This window comes from Sardina pilchardus, chromosome 2, assembly GCF_963854185.1.
Source record: "Sardina pilchardus chromosome 2, fSarPil1.1, whole genome shotgun sequence".
In the NCBI taxonomy this organism is placed as follows: Eukaryota; Metazoa; Chordata; class Actinopteri; order Clupeiformes; family Clupeidae; genus Sardina; species Sardina pilchardus.
In genome coordinates, this window is record NC_084995.1 from 41,023,084 (window position 1) to 41,046,259 (window position 23,176).

The window sequence follows — 23,176 nt, forward strand, 5'->3', positions numbered from 1 at the left end:
TATTTATGGACATTGCCCTGCATTCTATATACAAAAGTTAAAAACATAACTGGTAAGATCTTCAGAGTGAGGTAATCCTCATAATTATGTACCTTAAATACAGATGTGTTTTTCATTTTCCAAACCAAATTCATCATGTAAACACTCTTAAGTCATTCAGCTTGTATTCATATTCTCACTATACAGCAACTGCTAGTGACTTAAGTCAGACAGGCCAAAGAAACTTGTGAAAAGTAGCAATTCTTTCATTTCAATTTTTATTTGCAGTAAAAGTGTGAAGACTACTGGTGGTAATTAGTACAAATATAAACCTTTCTCGTCCCATGTAATGTAGAAGGAGGGGAATTCTGACAAGTACTTTTTTTTGTTTTAAAGTGAGTTAAACAATCTCTCTTTAATTAACAATCAATATCCCATTAGATGCACTGTGTAATAAATATAATAAACATAATTCATATTTCATGTTTAGCCTCTAGTATTTCTCGTACGCACAAATAATTCATAGACTTGTAATTAGCCATGTTATCGCTATAGACATAACAGAGAAAATAAAAATCAATTACATCATTCTGTTCTCTGGATGTTAAATCTAAGAACCTAGTCTGCACCTCTCTGTCACCAGCATAAGAAATGAATGAAAAACTAAAACAACTTCAGCAGCATACCAGCCATAAAAACATGAGCACGAAGGCCCTCTCCAGTCAAAAGAACAGAGAGGTAAGCCTTTTTTTATTAGTTAAATGAGTTAGTCATGCTGCACAAGCCCAACAGGTTTTGGTGTTTTGGAATGTATGAATTAGGCTAGAGCTGTCGCAAGAGACAGTCTACAGAATGATTACATGTGTAAAACAAAACCAAAAGAACAGAGCAATGTAAGCATAGCAGCACTGCACTTGTAATGACAATGAAAAGAAGACAAAATAACATTGCACAGAGTACTGACAGTACTGAACATGCCCCGACGTATGTAATACAATGCTACACAGCATGTAACTACTCACTTCCATGACTGTCCACTCAGCCTAGAAAAGAGATACAGAAACAAAACCCAAACAAACAAGGAGACAGACGAACAAAGAAAGAAACAAACAAACGAACCGAGAGGGCAGGGTTGGAGCACTGTCAGTTCTCTGTGTCTGAGGAGTCGGAGGCCTCGGACAGACGTGTCTGTTTCTTACGCACGTTCCAGTGGAGACATTGAGCCAAGCTGTCAAACCAGTCGTACACCAGGTCATGACAACAAATGGAGGGTACGGGGTAGCAGGAGGTGGTGATCTTAATGCTGAGAGACAGAGAGGAAAGAGAAAGGGGGATATTTGAATTACTATAATAATTTTAACAACAGCATTCTCACACTTATCACAACACCTGTAATAATGTAATGACAGCTGTCTAGTCACTATTATAATCCATTTTCTTTCCCAAAAGGTAAGTGTAAAATAGCTATGTGGAGAATGGAGTTTTCAGAGCCAGTGTGGCTATGAACATGGCTGTGTGTTAGCGGGACTGAGAGAGATCTGGAGAGACTGGCGCTCACCTGTCCCCGTGCTTGATCTCCTGTCTCTTCCTGCCATCGAAGGACACCCAGGCGGTGTTTCGTGCATCCGGGGACAGCATAATCTACACAGACAAAACAGACCACATTACACACAACCTTCACAACGCAGACAAAACACAGTAACCAAAACACAGTAACCAGAGGTGCCTCTGATGTTCGTCATTCAGATCATTGAACTAAAGGCTGACTAACCATGTGCATCCCATGCAGGCACAGTGACATGACTTCCACAATTCTTTGATTTTGCTGTTAGGTTCTAATAAATATCATTAGATCATTGCTCTTAGGTTCTAATAAATATCAATTGATCATATCTTCCCACGAACCACCACCACCACCACCACCACCACTAACACCCGCCCCCCTTACTCTCCCCGCCCCCCCCCAAACCCTGGTGCTCTCTCTCTCACCATGAGCTCCACCCCTGCAGGCACCACGATTGGCCTGAAAGAGAGCGAGTGGGGGCAGATGGGCGTGACCATGATGGCCGGCACGTTGGGGTGGATCATGGAGGCTCCAGCGGCTGCTGCGTACGCCGTGCTGCCCGTCGGCGTGGACACGATGACTCCTGTGGGACAACACGGGTCTTATAGTACAACAGAAGAAAATGGTCTTGTACTAGGCATGCAGAGGAAACAAGGCATTTTTTTTTTTCCAAAAGGAGCAATGTGTGGTTTTCCACAATTAAGCTGTGCACAATGGTCAAGGTGTTATCGATTGATTGATCAATTGATTTATTGATTGAATTATTGCCTGATTGATTGATTTGTCCAAAAACTTCATATTTATACCACTAAAAAAAGGTAAATTCACAGGGACTTCTTGATTTCCAAACAGAGCTGTACTAAGGTAAGGGTACTGAGTAAATATGTTTTTGAGGAATTGCTTTGTTATCTTTTGGGTATGCGGTTTTGCAAGATTGGCTTGTATCCAGTTTATGCTGTCATTGCACACAAACTCCTAACATGCCAGGCGTGCTGGCCTGAGGGTACCCTACACGTGTGAGAACCACGTCAGCTAAGATGAAGGCACTTCTTTGGGGAGATGACTGTGTTGATCAGTGCAATGTAATAAGCACAACCCGACCCTGCATATGGACAGGGGGCGTGCAAATGATCTCAGTGTAAAACCACCACCACCACCACCACCACCACCACCACCACCACCACCTCCACCTGGCAACAGGTAAGCATCGTAGACTTACCATCTCCCTGCACAGAGGTGATGAGACGGCCGTCCAGGTACAGGTCCACGTTAGACAGGTAGGACGAGGGACCTCTGTCCACCACCACCTCGTTCAGCACCTGCACAAACAGAAGTACGCTACTCAACACACAGGTCACACATGACAGGGGCCACAGAACACAAAGTCCTCTGTGCTGTCTGCACACTACAGTTACAGTACATGAGGAAAAGGTCGTTCAGAGAGAAAATGAAAGCAGTCAGGTCGACAGCAAACTGGGCATGAGTGTACTTCAGCCTCCTGCCCCCCACACAAACAGAACTGGGTTAATTTGTAACGCCGCCCTTTAGGCAACAGGGGCCATCCCAAGGCATCTGAGGCTTCTTCCATCAAAGGGTTTCAGCTGTCTGCTTTCCATACTGCTAAACAAACCTGCGAATTCCGACCATCTGCTGTGTCAATAACACATGCTCACTCTCTTTTTATGGCAGTCTCCATGGAGATGGAACAAGGGGAGAAAAACAAGATGTGATGCTTCTGGTGTTGGTTACCCCTGATAATGAGAACATGTCTGGTGTCTGTCTAGTCGCAGAGAAACCGAATATAGTTTCTTGAGCGGTACGTCAAATGCACTATGTGACCTGGTGGGAACCCTGTGTGTTGTCAATATTTATCTGCGCAGCATGCAAATTCCAATGCAAAACAGCTCTGGGTACACAACTAGATGTCATGCTACCACAGCCCTTCCAATCAACCATGATGACACTGCTGTCCATTCTTAGAATTCTAACTACGCCTACACCATCATACCTCAGTAATGCCTGCAGTAATATTAGTTGTCGTTCCGTCCAGTTGTTCATGTTTATGCTTGTCTCTGATGCTGTGTGTGTGTGTGTGTGTGGGCTGAGTATGTATTTTTATTGGAGTGAGTTGTATGCCGTTTGTGTGTGTGTGTGTGTGTGTGTGTGTGTGTGTGTGTGTGTGTGTGTGTAGCACATGAATAACACGCACATGACTGTGTATGCATGTTATCGTCTAGTATGCTTGCTGTGTGTGTGTGTGTGTGTGTGTGTGTGTGTTTATGTGTGTGCAGTAAGTACCTGCAGCTGTTGCGTGACTTTGCCGGCTTCGCTGCTGCCGTGGCTGTGAGGCTCCAGCCCGTTCTCCTCAGGGCCTCCGCTCTGCCCACTCCGCTCCGGCGCATCCTTCACCACCTTCACCTTCAGACGGCTGCGGAGGATGATGGCCGCGTTTCCTGCCCCGCGCCCACACACACACACACACGCACACGCACACGCACACAAAAGCAATCACACATGCACCGTCAGGAAATCTGGCCATACACTTAACATTTCATTAGTTTATCTTTCATTCGTTAAAACAAAAACATAATTCAACAGCTCTACTATAACCAAAATAGCACTTGTCCCCTCCCTGAATAAACTGACATATAGAAATTAGCACACACAGGGCAATATTCTGGCACCAAGGAAGGTGTCCTCCACCCTGTGCAATTGGATTAGAAGGTAAAAACAAAAAAAAGGTAGGAGTCACTAACAGGTGAGCACCAGTAGAGGGCGCTAGAGCCTACCACACTAAAAAAAACAACAACAACTAAAACCCAACTCTGAGCTCCGGTGATCCTTCTCCCTCTCTATATGATCGTCCTGAATTCCAGTCTGGTGCTTCATGGAAAAGAAGCGCGGGGAACCATCTTTATTCACTTGCTACTTCCTCCTTTAACTTTCCCTGTCTGTCTCCAGTTCACCTGTTTATTAGAAATGCATTAAACCAAATGTCATTTTGGACTATCTGACCAGCATTATGTTGTTATTATGTAAGGGATAATGTATAGAACGCCGGTCATTATCGGAAAATAATTCCCGACAGAATGAATTGAACCCCGACGCGCAGCGGAGGGGTTTTGCTTCGTCCTGAAGGGAATTATTTTCCGATAATGACCGGCGTTCTATACATTATCGCGATTATTATACGGCTACTTGCCAAAACGAGAAAAGAAACTCATCTCAATGTGTCTTTAGCAATGACTTGGCTACCGTTTCGTGGCCTCCGCAACAACTAGCGGAGTGAACCCGTTGCCATTGGCATGGCAGCGGTCATTATAACTTCGGAGCGGTCATCTATCAAAAAATAATGACCGGTAGAACATTGGGAAATCCCATTCAAGTCAATGGAGTGTTCTACTTGCATTGTGAAGAGCCGTATAATAAGTTGTATATTAAGTTTTATTCAATAAGTTCAGAATGAATAGTCTGTTAACATTGGTAAATAGCCCACAAGCTGTATTTTATAGGCAACACAATTCATTTATTGTAATAGAATAAATTACTTGAATTAAGTTAGGTCAGCCTGACCATATGCCTTGATGATGCTCTATTTCAGGGGTCCCCAACCCCTGGTACTTGGACCGGTGCCAGGCTGTGAACTAGACCTACCTGATCCGTGAAAAAAAAAGTCTTTCTCAGTCTATGATCTGCAGCGTTTCTGAAACTATGAGCCTCCTCGACAAGTAGATGGCTGGGCCAGGGAGCCAGGATTTAATATAGATTATGCCCAGTACTTCTGTCAGTTAATTTGTGGCACCATTGAATGGTCTTACGGAATCACGGACTGAAAGAAAAAGAAACTTAAAGTCTCCCCGATCAAGGAATGATGTGGTGTCATCAAAATATATAGGCATTAAAGTAGCCTATGGCGATGACAGCTTTAAACACATTTATATGACTCATCTCACTAAAGTGAGCACATAATGTGGGCTGTTGCACAAATGAATTAATGAAAGAGATGATCTGCATCTCCATTTACCAAAACCTATACAGTAATTTCCTGTGTATCAGCCACATTGTGTATAAGCCGCAAGGCTGTGTTTTATACAAGTTAAAAGACACTAAACCATAGTAATACCATATTAACGGTCTATGAGGTTGATACATTTAACTGTTAAATGGATCAACCTCAGAGCGGAAGACATTTTGCTAAATCAATGTATAAGCCGCGGCTAATAGTCGGGAAATTACGGTAGTTTTGCTAACATCTCCACTGTTAATTTGAAATGTCTCCACACAAGACCGGTGTCACATCATCCGAAGAAATCTTCCTTGGCCACTACCCTTTCCCACTTTACAGCTCCCATTGACTTCCATTGAACATTATGTAAACAAAACATCAATTATGTGCTTAAACTAACGCTATCTAGCATGACACAGCAAGTCATGCTGTGTCATGCTGTGCCATGCATTCTTATGATTGAAGTAAAGTTGAAATGCTGTTGAAATGCACAGGGTGTAACATTTCAAGTGTGCCTAATACAGTATGTATATTATACAGTTCAGATTCATTGTCCCAGTGGGCTGGGTGACGTGACGTGAACATTGGTTACCTGCAGGCTATCATTTCACAGCATGACTTGCTTACTACTAGATAGCAGCATGGCACAGCAGGTAAAGTGTGCTGTGTCATGCTGTGTCACAAATTATTATGGTCCATGCACGGTAGTGTCAAGCAGTGAAGTGATAGCCTGCAGGTAAACAATGTTCACGTCACCTGAGTCAGACAGAAGACGGGCCCAGTTTACTCAGCTGCTATCATACTGTGTTAAAATGGTGTATTTAACAGCCAGAATTTAAAAAATATCCTAGGGGAGATACTCCGGAACCCTTGGTAATACGATGAGCACCATCTCTCACAAAACACTACCAACATCCCTGCCACCTGTCCTTCAGAAATATGACAACTGTTATTCCGGTCCATTTGATGAAAGAGGTTGGGAACCCCCGCTCTAGTTTATTTGGCAGTCACACAATAGCATTCAATAGTGCAGATCTGTGCGGGGTCCTGTGCGCTCTTCCTACACCCTTCATTCTCTTCATCTCTTTATTTCATGAGAGGGATAGTACCACTGCAAGTAAAATCGAAAATTCCATTACTTTTCCCTGACAAAAAACTTGAATGACCCTGACCCACTGTATAATGAATGGTATACCAACCAAAGATTTCAGAACAGCCACACAGCAGTTCAAGCCTAACTTTTTTTTTTTTTGAATGGATGATGACTAAATGGGTATTGAATAAACAAAGTTGGGCTAACCACAACTACACATCTACAATGTATTTTGGCAAGTACATATTGAACTGCTACAACAACATTCCCTGATATTCCATAACTTTGCCCCAAAAATGATCAAATTGCCTGACTTCCCATGTCTAGAAAAGACTTCTCAAAATTCCACGATATTCCAGAAATTCCATGACCCATGGGAATCTTGTAGAACATCGATTTAACACCTTAGCCATTTATTTTACGCATTTACAGTCAAGCTAACAGTCTCATTCTAAAGCAATTTAGTTCTAACTAGGGCAAAAGCCCCAGCTGCTATCAGCCGTAGGATCAGTTGTGTGTTGCTACTGTTAAGATGGCATGTGGAATATCTGTAGTCTACAGGTACAAAAGGCTTGTGAAAAGGAAAAAACACAGCCCACTGGGACAATGAATCTCAACCGCATAACATACATGCTCTATTAGGCACACTGGAAATGTTATACCCTGTGGATTTCAACAGACACTCCCTAGAGGACAGACACACTGACTGTGTCAAAGAGCATATTATTATCTGACTCCTCAAGAGCTCAGTAGCTGGCCACCAATGAAATCCTTCTGTTGTCCTGTGGGGGAAAGCTCACCTTCAAAAACTTTGGCCACCTCTGTCCTGTAAGACTCAAACTTGAAGGGTGTGAGGAAACCCAATGAGCCCAGGTGGAAAGCCATTACGGGAGGAACACTTCCCTTTAAGGAGAAACACACCATAAACAACCAATCAAAACCCACAAGACACACTTCCCTGTTATGGTCACGAATCGGAATGAGAGGATATTTTGAAACTCTACTTCCTCAATAGTTTTTATCTACTGTCTTTTAACCCTTTACTTCCCCATTCCTCCAGATAGGCTTTGGAGTTGAGTATAACAAAATGTCATGAACTACACAGTGTAGATAAGAGTTATGGTTATGTCGGAATCTATAGACTACCATTTCAAATATTTCATTTTTCTTTAAAGGCCAAGATCTTTTAACTCCTGACTCCTTGTCTACCCCTGGGATATGTTGAGATGAAACTGCATTGAAGTGTCAATATGCACATGTAGGATCTATAGGCTTTCAATACCTGGAATAGGGAGGATGCGTAGAGAAGGGTTCCATCTCCACCCAGGCAGATGATGAGGTCGATACAATGGGATATGTCATCAAAGCCTACCAAGAAAAAAATACAGGAACCACAGGATCAAGATATGTAGAGAAATAACTTATGGTTCATGTCTAGCAAACCATACGATACCATACCATTCTAGTATTCCATACTGTATCCTTAACTGAAACCAGGACATGCTTAACATGGTAATATACAGTGATTACCATTTAAAAGAAGACTTAAACACAGTTTTGATGGGTGTGGACACTGTGATGGAGAAACCAATTGTGCGTAATTAACAAGTACATTGTTACTTTCACAATGTTTTCACAAATAAGATTTGAACTCTTGCCACCACACCTTGGCAAACATAAACAATGATTATGCATGAACTGGAAATTAGGTGCAGTCTAAATAGAAGGTACCACACCTTCTCTGAAAGTGCAGAGTTTTTTACAAATGGAAGAGAAGGCTTCATCGTTTGTGAGAGTGACATCATCCGCGACTTTCTTCTCTACAAACACCATCAACTTCTTTTCCTGAAAGACAGACCAAGAAAGAAAAAAAAAAACAAATCAACTCATGAAAAGATGTGAACACGTCAAAACCTTTGTTTGTTCTAACTCTATTGTAATGTGTACTGCCAAGACCTCAGCATGCCATTATGTCCTGACAATGGAGCATAATTGATAACGTGGTGCAGAGAGCTACAATGTACCAGGAAGTTTAACTCGAGACAATGGACAGGAAAATGAACGGATTGAGGAAAGACTACTCTATATACGCCAACACGTTTGGAAACTCCGATTTTTTCGGAGATTTCATGATGAAAGTCAGTCGGATTCAGCAGTAAACTTAAGCCATTCAAAAAACGGTAACCAAGTTGAATCTCTACATCAGTAATGATGTCGATATGACATACAACTGGAAAGAGTACTATACTTCAGAAGAACATCTAATCTTATTCCCCCCCCCCCCAATCTTTAGGACTACTGCGGTCCATGGTACTGTACAGTGCAATTCCCACAATGCACATCAAAGACATCAAAATATAAACATTTCATTTTGATTTTGAATGCTAATGTATCATGGACTTTCCCAGCTGTTGTTCAAGTGCTCTATTTATATTCCAAATATTCATGCAGTGAATCATGGCACGTTAGTCATTAATTTATACCGTTTTTGAGCCAGAATAATTGTGAGGTGACGTCGCCTTTCACTGTATCACGACTAGTCAGGTCAGTTTACTCAGGTTCATACAGAGATCCTGGACCAGTTGAGTTCTCAAATGCTTAATCACACCTGTTTCATGACAGTGTTTTATCACAGTGTTAGTCCTCAACCTGGAAAGTGAGGACCACTAATCACTAGGAGTTTACCAGCCTTTCCCTGGAAGCATCAATCGATTATTTAACATTTCCAGGGGATTCCAAAGGGGTGTGACTGAGCAGGGTACAGGGCTGCACAATGACCGCAATCGTAATCATCACAATATGAACCAAAGCAATTACCTAATTGTAAAAGCTACAAATAATCATGCACAGTTAATTTTGTCACATTTCTGACTTTTATATTAATTTCATCCTCCGTGACTATGCCACTTCTGTAATTTGTGAACTTCGCGGGTGCTGTGACTCTTGTGCACCAGGTGTGCTAACCAATCAGGAAAAGCACAAATTAAAGAGACATTTGGAATATTGAACTGAACCAACTAATTGACATTGAAAAATCATATCGCAAACGCAACCACAATATCTATCAGAACAATCACAATTAGATAGTTTCCCCAAATCATGCAGCCTTAGCAGGGAAACCCTCACTAAACACAACACCACACTGAAGTGTCAGTCCACCAACAAGGCCATCACACACAACGAAGCTGAAATACTTGCAGGTCGCATACTTGAAATACTAGAAAAACCTGAAATCAACTTCTTGGCCAGTTCATAATTTAAAAAGAAAAAAAATACTGCACTTAGTACTTAGTCTGTCAGAAAATAAACCAAAGCTTAACATTTTATAGGTCATGGCCCACTTCGCGGTTACACACACACACACACACAGGGGCCTTGAATGTTTTGAAAAGACCTGATTCAGTACCTCCACCAGGAAACGGCAAAGCTCTTTGAAAGGTTCCAGGAGACTCTCGTCGCGAATCTTCCTGATGATCAGGACGTTGACTGGTGGCTTGTTCCAAGTCAAGCGCTGGCTAGCTGGGTCTTGGATATGCCTATGCCAAGACATAGGAGACAAAGCATTCCACATGTGATTTCAGCAATAAGTAAACGCTACCTCTCCCCCGCTTATGCAACACAACTCAAAGGGCTTTGAACTAACATAATGCTACACACACACACACACACTCTTTCTCTTTTAACAACAGCCCAACCAGAATATCCACACAGGCTGACCAGATTAACATTTTCAAGAATGCAATCTCGCCAGTCACAGCACAGGTCAACTGAATAGAAAACTATCAGAATTTACAATGACGGCAAATAATTAGTATAAACCTCTACAACAAAATGAAACACAATATCAAATATTAAGTGCTACTAGCTTGTCACCCATGAACTGTACCATTTTTCCTCATCCTGTTTCATGCAGTGAAGAGCAGGCATTTTGACCTCAGGCTGTGGGAAGGGCTGAACCTCTGTTCGCTTGGCGTGTTGTCTGGACATGAGGTCCAGGCAGGACAACTGTGATTTACTCTTCCAACAAGGTTTATCGTGTGCGGAGTGCACCTTCCCACCAATCCCCAACAACCAATCAGAGCTAAAGCCAGCTGCCTTATCTTATCGAATGACACAGGAATCAGGAGGGCAACAACAAAACTAACACATGATGTCTCAAGCAGCAGAGATTCCTTGAGTGTGTAAGACCAATTTGTTTCACTTACATGATTGAGGTTGGGTTGGGTAGAATGCAGGCTTTGGGTCCAAAATGAGTGGTTGGATATGGTCCATGAAGAAAATGGGGTCGTCTGAAATTCATGGCATGAACAATATAAGACTTAGTTGTCCATTTGGAAAACAATATAAGACTAATTTGGTCATCTCTGCGATTGCATAAGTAGATTTACAACCAATGTACGCTATACAGAGTGAACAAATAGAGGCTTTTTCTCTTCATCTGCTACATAAAAACACATGGATTTCAGTGAGTACCTGCACCTATCCCATCTCTTGGGAGAGCTATCAGACGTCTCTACTGTCGAGCCCGTGGGTTCGGAGAGCTCATGTTGTCCAGGTAACCTTCGCGGTTCGCCGCCCCACAACAGCTGTTCTTGACCATCCAGTCGTCGTTGCGACCTCTTCACTTCACGCCGCCTGCGAGGTGATTTCCCCTGACGCTCCCTCTGTCTAGGTGGCCGGTCAGACGCTGTACAATTCGCCTTGCTTTCTGTCTTCTTGATAGGTCGCCTCTCCTCCACACCTTCCATTCTACAAGGCCGTAAATCACGTTACAGAGTTCAAGCCACTAAATATAAGGACACTTATCCAAGTTTGTTGGCTAACTGCCCAAGTAAATCCATTTCAATCAGACATATAGCTAACTCGACAATTCCATTCAGTATCTTGCAAAGAGCACCGTTTCAGTCACTTGTCAACCTGTCAATGTAAACTGAGATGGTTATAAAGTTGCAACATTGTTGGCCAATAAGTAACGTTATTTACTTTCTAGAAAGCTGGTTACATGATCAAGTTTGATCCATCGACAATGTATACAAAGCTAATGCCTGAGGTCATGGGACGAAACCAGTCATTGAAGAATACTTTTAGTTTCTGTTAAGATATGTAAATTGGCAATACAAACACGAAGACATTACAAACAACTTCACCAGCTAACGTTAACGTTAGCTTCCTAAAAACGCCAAAATATCTTAGCCAACTAACGTTACCGCTAAATAACCAACTGTTAACTTGCGAATTCTTATTTGTCTTTGTTTCACGAAAATTCACAGCTGGTTAAACGACTGTGTTGCTCATAAATATGTGTCAGCTGGAGTTAACAACAAACGCGGTGTTTTAAAATATTGTATTGTGTAGTTAGCAAGAAGCTACCTCCTAAAAAGCTAATTTACAGTGCCATCACAGCAGTCTTCCTGCCTGTCACAGAAGATATTGTTAGCTAGCAGGATTAGCTCATCGTTCGCTAAGTAGGTAGCTAACTAGCTAGCTAACTACTGAATATGAGGCGAGTAACCCCGGTGTTTGATTCAAAAACTACCGACAATTATCTTACAGTAACATGTAATGAGTGACAAACAATTCAACAATCATATTACCTAAAATAACGATAAAAAGAATGCGGTTGTGTTAGCCATCTCCGGTGTATGGGCTAGCTTACGCTTGACATCCAATGTTCGCTACCTCATGACTGTATGCTGTATGACGCGCTGACGTCATGCAGAAGTTCTTAATATTTTGAAAAATGTTACAGGCTTTCGCTGTTTTGGAGTTGCTGGTTGAAAAACTAAACGACCACATATAGAAAGTAGTTATATTTAAACATTTTTAAATCGCCAACTTGTTAATAAACACGTGTATGGCCAAAGTCCTCCATTTCTGTTTCTGTTAATCAGCTTACAGTAGGCTACGTCTTGGTGAGTAGCCATCTGTGTTGCCACTCTGGTTGCCATTATGTGGCCAATTTAAAAGTAGGTCTAACCTATCCTCGAATGTATCTAATATGATTATCGTGTGGTGTGAGGAAACGTTGTAGCCAACTTGTGAAACCAAGACAGCCTCGTCTGACATGGACGCTTCAGTCACCTCAATAACACCCACGGGTCAACCCAGAGGTGACCGTGCAAGGCCCAGATGTCGCAAAATACTTATGGTTTCGCAAGTTGAGGTAACCCTGATGCCTCATCCCTGTCTGGAGGATACTAGAGAAAGTCCGCCCAAGCTGGCTTATGATGGCTCCAAGCTGAGACAGTCACCGAAGAGCCGTGGTTATCCTCTTTGTAGGCTATTCCTAACCCATCTTACACAACAATCGCAACACTTAAATTAAGCACAGACTATGCCTTTCATTTATTCCCATGACGCTCATCAACTAGTTGAACATCCGCATTGACGATACGTGCGATGGCTGATTTTTGTTGCTGTTGTTGTCGTCCACAGAATATGTTTTTCCTAAACCTGGCTATTAGATTTACATGTAGTGCTGTAGAGAATATCTATTTCAAGTAGCCTAGCCTACTTCTCCCCATTACCAAAATTGGGCTGCAAAAACACAGGCTTAATTCTAGCCTACAAGGGCAATTTCCTGTTGTATAGCCTATGTGACTAATAATCTCCTCAAGAATAAGATTGGTGCTTTAAAAAAAACATTTTAAAAGTAGTAGCACCTTATTGACTAACAATTTTACAAATGGCCAGGAGGTGTCACTGGAGAGATGGTTATCAGGTTATCGCAGAGGTAGGCTACAATCCCTTCAACATCCAAGCGCCTGCACGGCTAGTCCAAAAATGTTGCAGCTCATCTGTTACATATATAATCTGAATCCCTCTTAAATAGGCTACGTCTAGTGATTTATATATATATAAAATAAGCTATAGCCAACAACTCTAGCCTAGCCTACTTGAAATTGATAACATGGCATAAGTGATACTTTTTTTTGTTTTGTTTTATCACAGTGTTTATATCTATTAGATATAAAACCGGTAGGCCTTGTTTTGCAGACAAACAAAAGTAGGCCTCAAACACTGAAATAGCCTAATAATGCAAGCTATGCCTTTCCTTTATTCCCATGACGCTCATCAACTACAGTAGTTGAACATCCGCATTGACGATACGTGCGATGGCTGATTTTTGTTGCTGTTGTTGTCGTCCACAGAATATGTTTTTCCTAAACCTGGCTATTAGATTTACATGGAGTGCTGTAGAGAATATATATTTCAAGTAGCCTACTTCTCCCCATTACCAAAATTGGGCTGCAAAAACACAGGCTTCATTCTAGCCTACAAGAGCAATTTCCTGTTGTATAGCCTATCTGACTAATAATCTCCTCAAGAATAAGATTGGTGCTTTAAAACATTTTTTTTTTTTAAAAAGTAGTAGCACCGAAAATTGCAATTGCAATTTTACAAATGGCCAGGAAGTGTCACTGGAGAGATGGTTATCGCAGAGGTGCAAACATCCAAGCGCCTGTCCAAAAATGTTGGAGCTCATCTGTTGCATATAATCTGAATCCCTCTTAAATAGGCTACGTCTAGTGATTTTTTAAATATATATATATAAAATAAGCTATAGCCAACACTATCTACTTGAAATTGATAACATGGCATAAGTGATAGGCTACTTTTTTGTTTTGTTTTATCACAGTGTTTATATCTATTAGATATAAAACCGGTAGGCCTTTTTTTGCAGACTTGTCAATAGTCTCGGAAACGGCCTCAAACACTGAAATATCCTAATAATGCAAGCTTGTGTTTTTTGCAGGACTGTTTCTGTGTTTGCTTTCATTTTGGTGACCAAAATCTTAGGGTGTGCAATGTGCATGAGGGTTGTCTCAAGCAAATTAGTGAACCATGTAAACGCAGATAGGGTGTTTCCTGAGGATGTCAGATTATAGTTGGATAAATACTAGCCTGGACCCACTCATCCTCATTTCAGAGAGACATTAGTCTGGGACACAATAATTCACTAACGTTTCCCTCAAAAACACACCAGGCCAATCAGTGAAACTGATAGTGATAGACAGTAGCAGCACCAGTGTTGTGATAGACAGTAGCAGCACCAGTGTAAAACATGGAAAAAAAAGGATTTTGAAAAATGCAGAAATTTATTTACAGTAAAGGTAGACCCACATATATTGTTTCTTGACTGTTGATGCTGTTCATTGTCATTTTGTAAAGTTTAGGCGAGGTAGGAAGAAAGGTTAGGAATCTCTGATCAATGATTATTATTAGGCTGGATCAATGATTCCAAAATAAGGGCCTGTCGCCATGTGTTGGAAAGGAATCTACGACCAGGGCTGGGTAGTAACTGATTACAAGTAGCCTAATTTGGATTACGTAATCATTGTACATAACATTGCCTGGCGTGCCCTATGTGATATGTCTTATTAGGGCCCCTCAATTGTTCACCCTAATATAAACGAGGCCCCTCAGTCAAATAACATAGGTCACTCTATGTGTGATAATCATGCTTTGTACTGGAATTGGCATCTTTTTTCACAGCAAGATGCTTGAATGTGTTGATGGTTATATTACTGTATGTCTCAATCTGTCATTTATTTGCATAATACTTGCCAGAAGGAGTTACTGCCTTTTAGCACACCCAACTGACCAGCTAGAAAATAAAATGGACACCTATTTTTTCCACTGCATGGTTCTGTGCAGAAAAAGAAGACCTCATAATTTCTGTTTAAAAGGGGAAGTAAAGGCTACACCTGTGCTATAGCTAAGGTGACCACCAACCAGATTCTGAAGAGTTATCAAAATCGTCTAGCCTGGGTGTTCCCATCCTGCCTTGCGCTGTGATTTCATTCACGCTGCTAAGGCAGTCTGGAAACTAACACCCACATTTTCGCCTGATGTTGCCGGATCTGGGCATTTTTTCAAATATGAGAAAATGAACGTCTGGTTGCCAGACCACGTCTCATTTGAGAAGTGGTAGGCGCTAGCCAGGCTAAAATTCGTCCAGAATGCGGCCATCCCCCAATGTCTGCTTATAGGCCTGCAGTTGTGTAACTGCTAGATGGCACATATCTGTGCAGTATGTAGGCTATGTTGCGTAAACATCCTTCCTAATGCCTTAAGAGTTGTAGTAAGAGAGCCAGCAGCCTGGGCTTTTAGTTTGATTATTAGCATGATCGATTCCCAAATCCATGATGTTTGCGGGTTTGAGTCCAGGCGAGTGCAGGGCCAAGTCGTGCAAATCAACACAAGGCATTGGTGCCATGACCCAGATCAGGAATGAGGTTTAGACATGATCACGCAATTTGTGTTTAAAAGGGGATGTGGGGGCTACATGTGTATCATAGCAGAAATAGCATTACCACAACACAAATCTTTGGGCCATTCGCTCAATTTAGCACAATCTTGCAGCGAGTGCAAGGTACAGTGTAGTCCCAATTTGGAGTAAAATGACAGAACAGAGGATACAATGCCAGTATTTTACCTATTAAATAGGCCATCTTGCACTCCCAACACAAACTCTTTATCTCTATCGATTTCTCTGAAACAGACAAAAAGGGTCATGCTCCTACCCATGATAATAACATTACATTCTGGGCATGCATTGGTAATGTCACACATGCTATTTAGGCGTTGGTAGTGGTTAAGGAGCTGGGCTAGCGTGCAGTAGGCTGAAAGTTGTCGGTTTAATTCCCGACCTCCACCATTGTGCCCTTGAGCAAGGCACTTAACCCCAAGTTGCTCTGGGGACAAAGTAATGACTTGACTTGATGACTCTTGTAATATTGTAAATTGGATGAAAAGAGTGTCTGCTAAAAGTAATGTAATATTCTCTGTACACAGTGTAGCATCAAAATGATCATGATTGAGTATCTTCTTTTATTCAATGTATTGACTATTTGAGGGTTTTTTTATTTTTAAGTAATCAAAGTAATCCAAAATTATTCAGGTTGTGTTACGTTATTTTTGTAATCCAATGGATTATGTTGCTGATTACAAAAATTGGTGTGTAGTCTGTTCTATATAATGGATTAGATTACATTTCAAAGTATTAGGGCCACACATGAAAAAATCTATTTTTGAAATGACGAGATGAAAATCTATTTGTCGACCGTAAAGTCAATATTAAACTCAAAATCTTGAGAATAAAGTTGAAATATTATGTTGACTTTAATCTTGACACGTTGACATTAAAGGGGATATATGCAGTTTGGGCAATAAGCTGTTTTCTAATTTTTCAGGTTTCTCGTGCAGGTTTCTCAGCAGAGCTCCCCCTACAGCTTTAACGTATGTATTTTACGACACTCCTCAATCAGTCAGTCTGCCGTTTTTCTCTTCCCCTGTTCCTCCGACAACGATTTACTTTCTTTCTGCTTCTTTTTGCTGGCTCTGCCATGACGAATGTCTGAGAAACTCCATCGCTACCTTGTTCTAGCCGGTTCTAACAGCAGCCCGCCGGGCCGAGGTTGGAAGGGTGTTTTTTTCCACTCACAGGCGCTAGGTGGAAGCGAGATGGCCACCATTCAACCCGAAAAAGACATACTGTAACCCAAATCCAATTCCAATGACTCTGAAGCTGAACTGTTAAGGTAAATTAAGCTAAAAAAACTGCACAGTTCCCCTTTTAACTCAACATTTCGAGAATAAAGTTAATCTCAACATTACATTTTGACATATCCATCAAAACTCTCCAGTTTGAGGAGAGAACGACAGCTCTAAAGTATAGCTAGCACTGAATCCAGACAGTCAGTCAATCAGTTGGTCACTGACCTTGTGTAGCCTAGATGATTTTGTGAAATTGTAGTTCAGAACCAGTTTAACAACAGCTATACTAACTAGTTTTGAATGTCAAGAATAAAGACCAAATGTTGAGATTATAGTCAACATATTTCAACTTCATTCTCAAAAATGTTTTTTTTTTTTTCAGCCTGCTCGCATTCTGCCCTTCACTTCTGTACTTTACGTGCCATGAAGCCCGTTTCGTGTTTTGGGAGGAGCTACTCCAAAATGAGGGTTTTTCTTGTGCAACTCTTGTGCGCATTCTGCCACTTAGCACCTTTCCAGTGGGTGTGACAGAGGCGGGTATGGGAGAATGTGCATAACTTGAATTCGGCCCTAAATGTGGTAATAATTACAGTATACTACATTATACTACAGATGTGCAAAATGTAAAAACAAATCCATATTAGGACAATTCACCGTATCTGATAAGGCCCCTTTGAAACAAGCAGTCTGAAAGATCGGATAGGCAGGCCTTCCAGTGTAAATGCACCCTACTTAGTCTCCTCGAATGGTACCGATTAGGGGTTCTGGCAAGGACTAATAACTTAGATGTTGAAGTGAGTTGAATTTTATCAAGGTCCACAGTCCAACATATGGTGAGAGTGAGATAAGCAGCACTCAGATAAAAGATAGACACACAGAGAGTGCTATAAGACCTCTTTGAAAATGACAGCACAAAACTGGCCTTTCTTTGGGATAGGTGTGGCAGTATTCCTTGTCAAGGAAAATGTTTGCACTTCAACAGTATGTATAGTTTTGCATATGCCATCCATCAATGCCTCATTTCCATTCAGCATTTCCACATGTACTGTACATATGCACAGCTTTACTCTCAAGTCTCAACCAAGATGGAGTTACTCAATTTGTGTGAAATCTCAACAATATTCAACCTTTAGTTCCCTATGGTGATACAGTGTGAGCAAGCCGGATCTTTTTTTTTTTTAAATCTAAGTGTTGGGGGTGGTTATTAAAGGCAGGACTATTCATGTTTTTCTTTTGTTTAATTTTCATGTTTTTCATTTCCCGTACAACATTGGTAGAAATCGATGTGAAACAAAAATAAAAAATAAAATGGCACAACACAGAAAATTATTGTTTATAATTTAATTGAAAATTAAGCCTTAAAGGTAGCCTGGCTGACGCGACCACATCTCAATGAGAGGGTAAAAATTAGGGCGGTAGTTTCCAGGCTTTGCAGTGTGAATGAAATAATATAATATATTCTGCTAATCACACTGCAAATATCTATATTACATTACATTATATTACATTATTATATACTCTTACTTCTCTTATAACGTTACTGCTGCTACACTGCACATATCTGTACATGTTGTTCATACATACTGTAGCCATATTTATAGTCTGCTCTTATAAGGTTACTGCTAATGCACAACATATAGGCTACAGTATTCATATTTAAATTATATTACCACCATTTCTGTGAACCAACTGTTTACTACTGTCTGAACTGTACTATTTATCCGATCCTGTCTATGTACCATCTGTCTATACTTTATATATCATATTGCACATTTCTGCTTTTTTGTGTCTACACATGAATGTTCCTGTTCCTGTACTGGACTGGCCCTCTTCTGTTTTTGCTGTGGTGGTGAAAACAAAGAGACAAGATACCAACAACTATACATATTTTTGTGTGTGTGTGTGTCTGTGTGTGTGTGTGTGTGTGTGTGTGTGTGTGTGTGTGTGTGTGTGTGCGCTTCCCTGGAAATGTTCACGCTACCAGATGTAAATATGTCTACCATGGCCGTTGATGAGGGCCGATAGCAGGTGCACACTCTCAGGCTGATAAGAGTGTGTGTGTGTGTGTGTGTGTGTGTGTGTGTGTGTGTGTGTCGGTGTCGGTGTCGGTGTCGGTGTCGGTGTCGGTGTCGGTGTCGGTGTCGGTGTCTGTGTCTGTGTCTGTGTCTGTGTCTGTGTCTGTGTCTGTGTCTGTGTCTGTGTCTGTGTCTGTGTCTGTGTCGGTGTCTGTGTCTGTGTCTGTGTCTGTGTCTGTGTCTGTGTCGGTGTCTGTGTCTGTGTCTGTGTCGGTGTCGGTGTCGGTGTCGGTGTCGGTGTCTGTGTCTGTGTCTGTGTCTGTGTCTGTGTCGGTGTCGGTGTCGGTGTCGGTGTCGGTGTCGGTGTCGGTGTCGGTGTCGGTGTCGGTGTCGGTGTCGGTGTCGGTGTCGGTGTCTGTGTCTGTGTCTGTGTCTGTGTCTGTGTCTGTGTCTGTGTCTGTGTCTGTGTCTGTGTTTACTATTTGAGTGTGCAACCAAAGGACCTTTTGAACACACACAGAGGACACATGACACACACAGCAGTGTGTGTGTGTGTGTGTGTGTGTGTGCACACGCGCAAGCGTGCCAAAGGGCCTCCTGATCACACACTTGAAGATCTCCAATCTCAGTGTCTGTGTGTATGTGTGTGTGAGATTTGTGTGCCTATGTGTGAACAGCATGTGTGTGATTTTAGAAAAATAAACATATTTGGCATTTTGGTTTACACCAAACTGAAACTTTGTTCCATCATTCCATGTACTTCCATCCATCTTTATTTGTTGACAGATACACTAGGGGTGGCCCTTCCTGCATTTTTGGATTAAAATAACGGATGTGGAGGGCCCCCATGGATGTGTTAGCCTTGGGCCCCAAAATGGCTAAATCCGCTCTGGTTACTGCAGCAGTTTTCGGATTACATTATGCACTTACATAAGTGCAAAAGGGTTCTTGACTGTTGTAGAAATAAATGGCTGATATTTAATGCATTATCTCCTTGGCCATTGTTAGCATCCAGTGTTCCAAAGGCACGTTCTGTTTACCTATCTGATATCATTTTAAACTGAGAAAACATTGGAGAACACTTCTGCAATTATGTCATCTGAAAACTGCTGCCCTGATAAAAAAAAAAAACAATGCAACTGACCTCAGCTGCTATTCTGTCTATAATGGAGTGGAATGGACATTTATAAGTAACCCCAAACTTTTGAGCAGTGTATTGTAATATAATATTCATTATTGGCATTAATGACATGTTTGACTGGCACTGCACTAGTTTTATCTAATGCCATTGAGGGTTGAATAAATGACTATCATAACTATAATCATGTGTGCATTGGTACAGAAAATATGTCCAAATTATTGTGGCCAAAGCTGAGCAAATACTCAAAAACTTGGGTGTGCTACATTTACATGTCTGGTCTGCTTTCTGAGGCTATACTATGGCTCAATGTGATCATATAAACAATATTCAAACCAACACAACTGCACCCTAGAAACAATTTTTAACTAAACATGACAGTTTTTGCTCTGAATTCAAATATTCAGAAATTCAGAACTCTGAGCTTGGATAGCTGCCTCTCATTCTGGCAACTCAAGTGAGAACGGTAAAGCACATTATGAACTGAGAAAATCAATTAAAAGGGCCAAGAGACCGTCCAGGGAAAAGATGGAGTCACACTACAGCAGCACTAACACCAGGGGCATGAGGAATGGGCTAAGGGCAATTACAGACTAAAGAGGAAAGAGTGTCAGAGCAGAGGTGTCTGCTTCTCTTGCAGAGGAGCTGAACTCCTGCTTTGAGAATGACATCATGTCAGAGACTTTGTAAGAGCAACCATTTCAGTTATCTGAAAGAAATGTACAGTATGTGAATCATTCAATCAGGGCCAATAATACACATAAAGCTCCAGGACCTGCCGAGAGTGTGTTCGAAAGTGCTGTGCAAGAGGGTTAGCCAGCTGGAGAGCACAGATTTAATGCACCCTCCTGATAAAGGTTTTGAATAACTCATTACCTTCCATAAATCAAATGATCACTAAAAGCTACGTTTTATGCTTACTTGCTTTGTCTTGGTAGCCTGATAAACCAGCCTAAATGGATTGGATGTCTAATTTAGTCTGGCCTCGATGAATGGATACAACGGAACATTGTTGATGAGCACAACCCGTTGTCTTTCAAACCGTGTCTGTGCCTATAGGCCAACGCTCCCTCAAAACCCCGCCCCAGAGCCCTCTGCCCCGCCCGCGTTGATTCAAAACACATCTCTGCGTTGTGATTGGTTTAGTTGCCATCTGCCAGATTCAGGGCAGTGTTTTCAAAATGTTCAATGGTCCGAGGCCAGACCCAAATGCAGGCAAAACATTTTGCCGTCCAGCAGTTGGCGCTGGTTTTCCAGGCTATTGTCTTGGTCTTATATTGAAATTAGTTGGATGATCTAAAACATTTAAGTGTGACAAATATACAAAAATAGAAGAAATCGGGAAGGCAGCATACTTTTTCACAGGATTGTAGATGCACCCGTACAGCTTCATTGTATAGGATGGCTTTTTTGCATTTATGTTATGAGTCAGTCAGTCAGTCAGTCAGTCAGTTTATGAGTCCAGATGGTCTGAAACATCTGCATTTTTTGTACTCTTCTTCACACATTTGTCTAATAACCCTGAATAAAACATTATTGTTAAAAAACAGACTTTTCTCAACAGTTTCATTTCTACAGTGTAGTGTAAGTACGGCCCCACTGTTGACCTAACAGTATGATGACCTAAGATTGTGGTTTTGAGGATGAAGTGGGTCTGGAAACTCCACTGTTTCTATGGCCATCAGATTTACTACCTCAAAATGGCTTTAAAATGAGGACATCACTTAAAATGGGGATGTCCCAAATCCTAAGCCTGGTTTCACAAGACCCACTGACTCACTCCATAAAGAAAGTCTCACAATTGACCTTTCCCAATGTCCTGTCTCCCTTAGTTACTGTTATGTCAAACATTGCAGAAATACCCACAAAGTAACCATAGGATAGTTTCACCAGGTAAGCACTAGACATATAAGAAACTTAATCTTTAGTTAACGTTCCTGGTGTGAACGGCCCATAAGGTTAACTATAGCCTACACTATTTGTAGTGTTTATTAATGTTCTGTGGGTTAACATCATTTAAGACTAATTAGTAACCTGGATCATTATAGCATATTTATGGAACATTTAAATTATTAAGTTGTACAACTACTTATTATGTGAATCTTTTGTTGGTGAGCTGACATAGTTTGATGCATAGCTGTATTTCTCTGCTAAATGAGTTCAACCAGGCCAGCTATATTTCTGAACTTATGCTTGATGGAAATTTGGACCATATTTCAAATACATTTACATTGAAATTATGATGATTGTTACACAATTGTAACATATTAGCCTACAGAATGTAGTGTGCTCTATAATGTCTTGAAGTGGTGTAGTTTAAAATGAAACATAATTTCCAGGATGAAAATTACTGAAATAGGTGTTTTGTGCCAAGAAATAGTATTTTTGTACTTAGGTGTTCCTAATTCATTAATAACAACATTGTTATCAAGCATAATCACATATTTTGAGGTCCACATGTACACACATTCATATCTGGTGCAAGGCAGAAGGGCGTGCGGTATGCAGTAGAGGATTATATTAAAAATATTAAAATCAACAATGAAGGGAGGACGATTGTTATTCAGGCAAAAGTCAATCAGGCAGTGTTCACGCACACACACACACACACACACACACACACACACACACACACACACACACACACACACACACAACTGAAGCGCCCCATATGAAGAGTGTATACTTCCACTATAATCAGTGGAACTGGCTACACACAGATGTGATAGCGGCACATAGCCTAAATTTGAAACATTTTCACGCTCCCAATGCAAAAACCAAAAACCTCACCAATGTTTTTTGATAAACAAAAACCACCACCACCACTCTATATACAGACTAATGGGAGAAACTTCTCCATTAACTACTAGCCTACTGTTAT

The 23,176-nt window shown here is 41.2% G+C and overlaps 1 protein-coding gene and 1 long non-coding RNA gene across 4 annotated transcripts in view; one reads left to right on the forward strand and one right to left on the reverse strand.

The window, feature by feature from the left end:
- Positions 1-238: 238 nt before the first annotated feature.
- The window catches only part of nadkb (NAD kinase b), a 23,468-nt gene continuing 530 nt past the window's right edge, over positions 239-23,176 (reverse strand). Inside the window, exons 1-12 of one of the 3 annotated variants that reach the window (XM_062530534.1) lie at positions 12,237-12,367; positions 11,116-11,391; positions 10,848-10,931; positions 10,049-10,178; positions 8,379-8,487; positions 7,925-8,010; positions 7,443-7,545; positions 3,842-3,996; positions 2,763-2,862; positions 1,969-2,144; positions 1,538-1,620; positions 239-1,282 (exon numbers count right to left, since the gene is read on the reverse strand). In XM_062530534.1, the coding sequence (XP_062386518.1) occupies positions 1,123-1,282; positions 1,538-1,620; positions 1,969-2,144; positions 2,763-2,862; positions 3,842-3,996; positions 7,443-7,545; positions 7,925-8,010; positions 8,379-8,487; positions 10,049-10,178; positions 10,848-10,931; positions 11,116-11,390 (1,461 nt within the window). In that variant the 5' untranslated portion in view covers position 11,391; positions 12,237-12,367 and the 3' untranslated portion in view covers positions 239-1,122. Of the gene's footprint in view, positions 1,283-1,537; positions 1,621-1,968; positions 2,145-2,762; positions 2,863-3,841; positions 3,997-7,442; positions 7,546-7,924; positions 8,011-8,378; positions 8,488-10,048; positions 10,179-10,847; positions 10,932-11,115; positions 11,392-12,236; positions 12,368-23,176 lie in introns of those variants that run through there. The other 2 variants (XM_062530544.1, XM_062530541.1) reach the window with 2 other exon arrangements.
- Positions 10,719-19,110, forward strand: LOC134075081 (uncharacterized). The gene is made up of 3 exons (XR_009938018.1): positions 10,719-10,823; positions 16,839-17,186; positions 17,525-19,110. It is a non-coding gene; the product is annotated as an uncharacterized LOC134075081 (long non-coding RNA).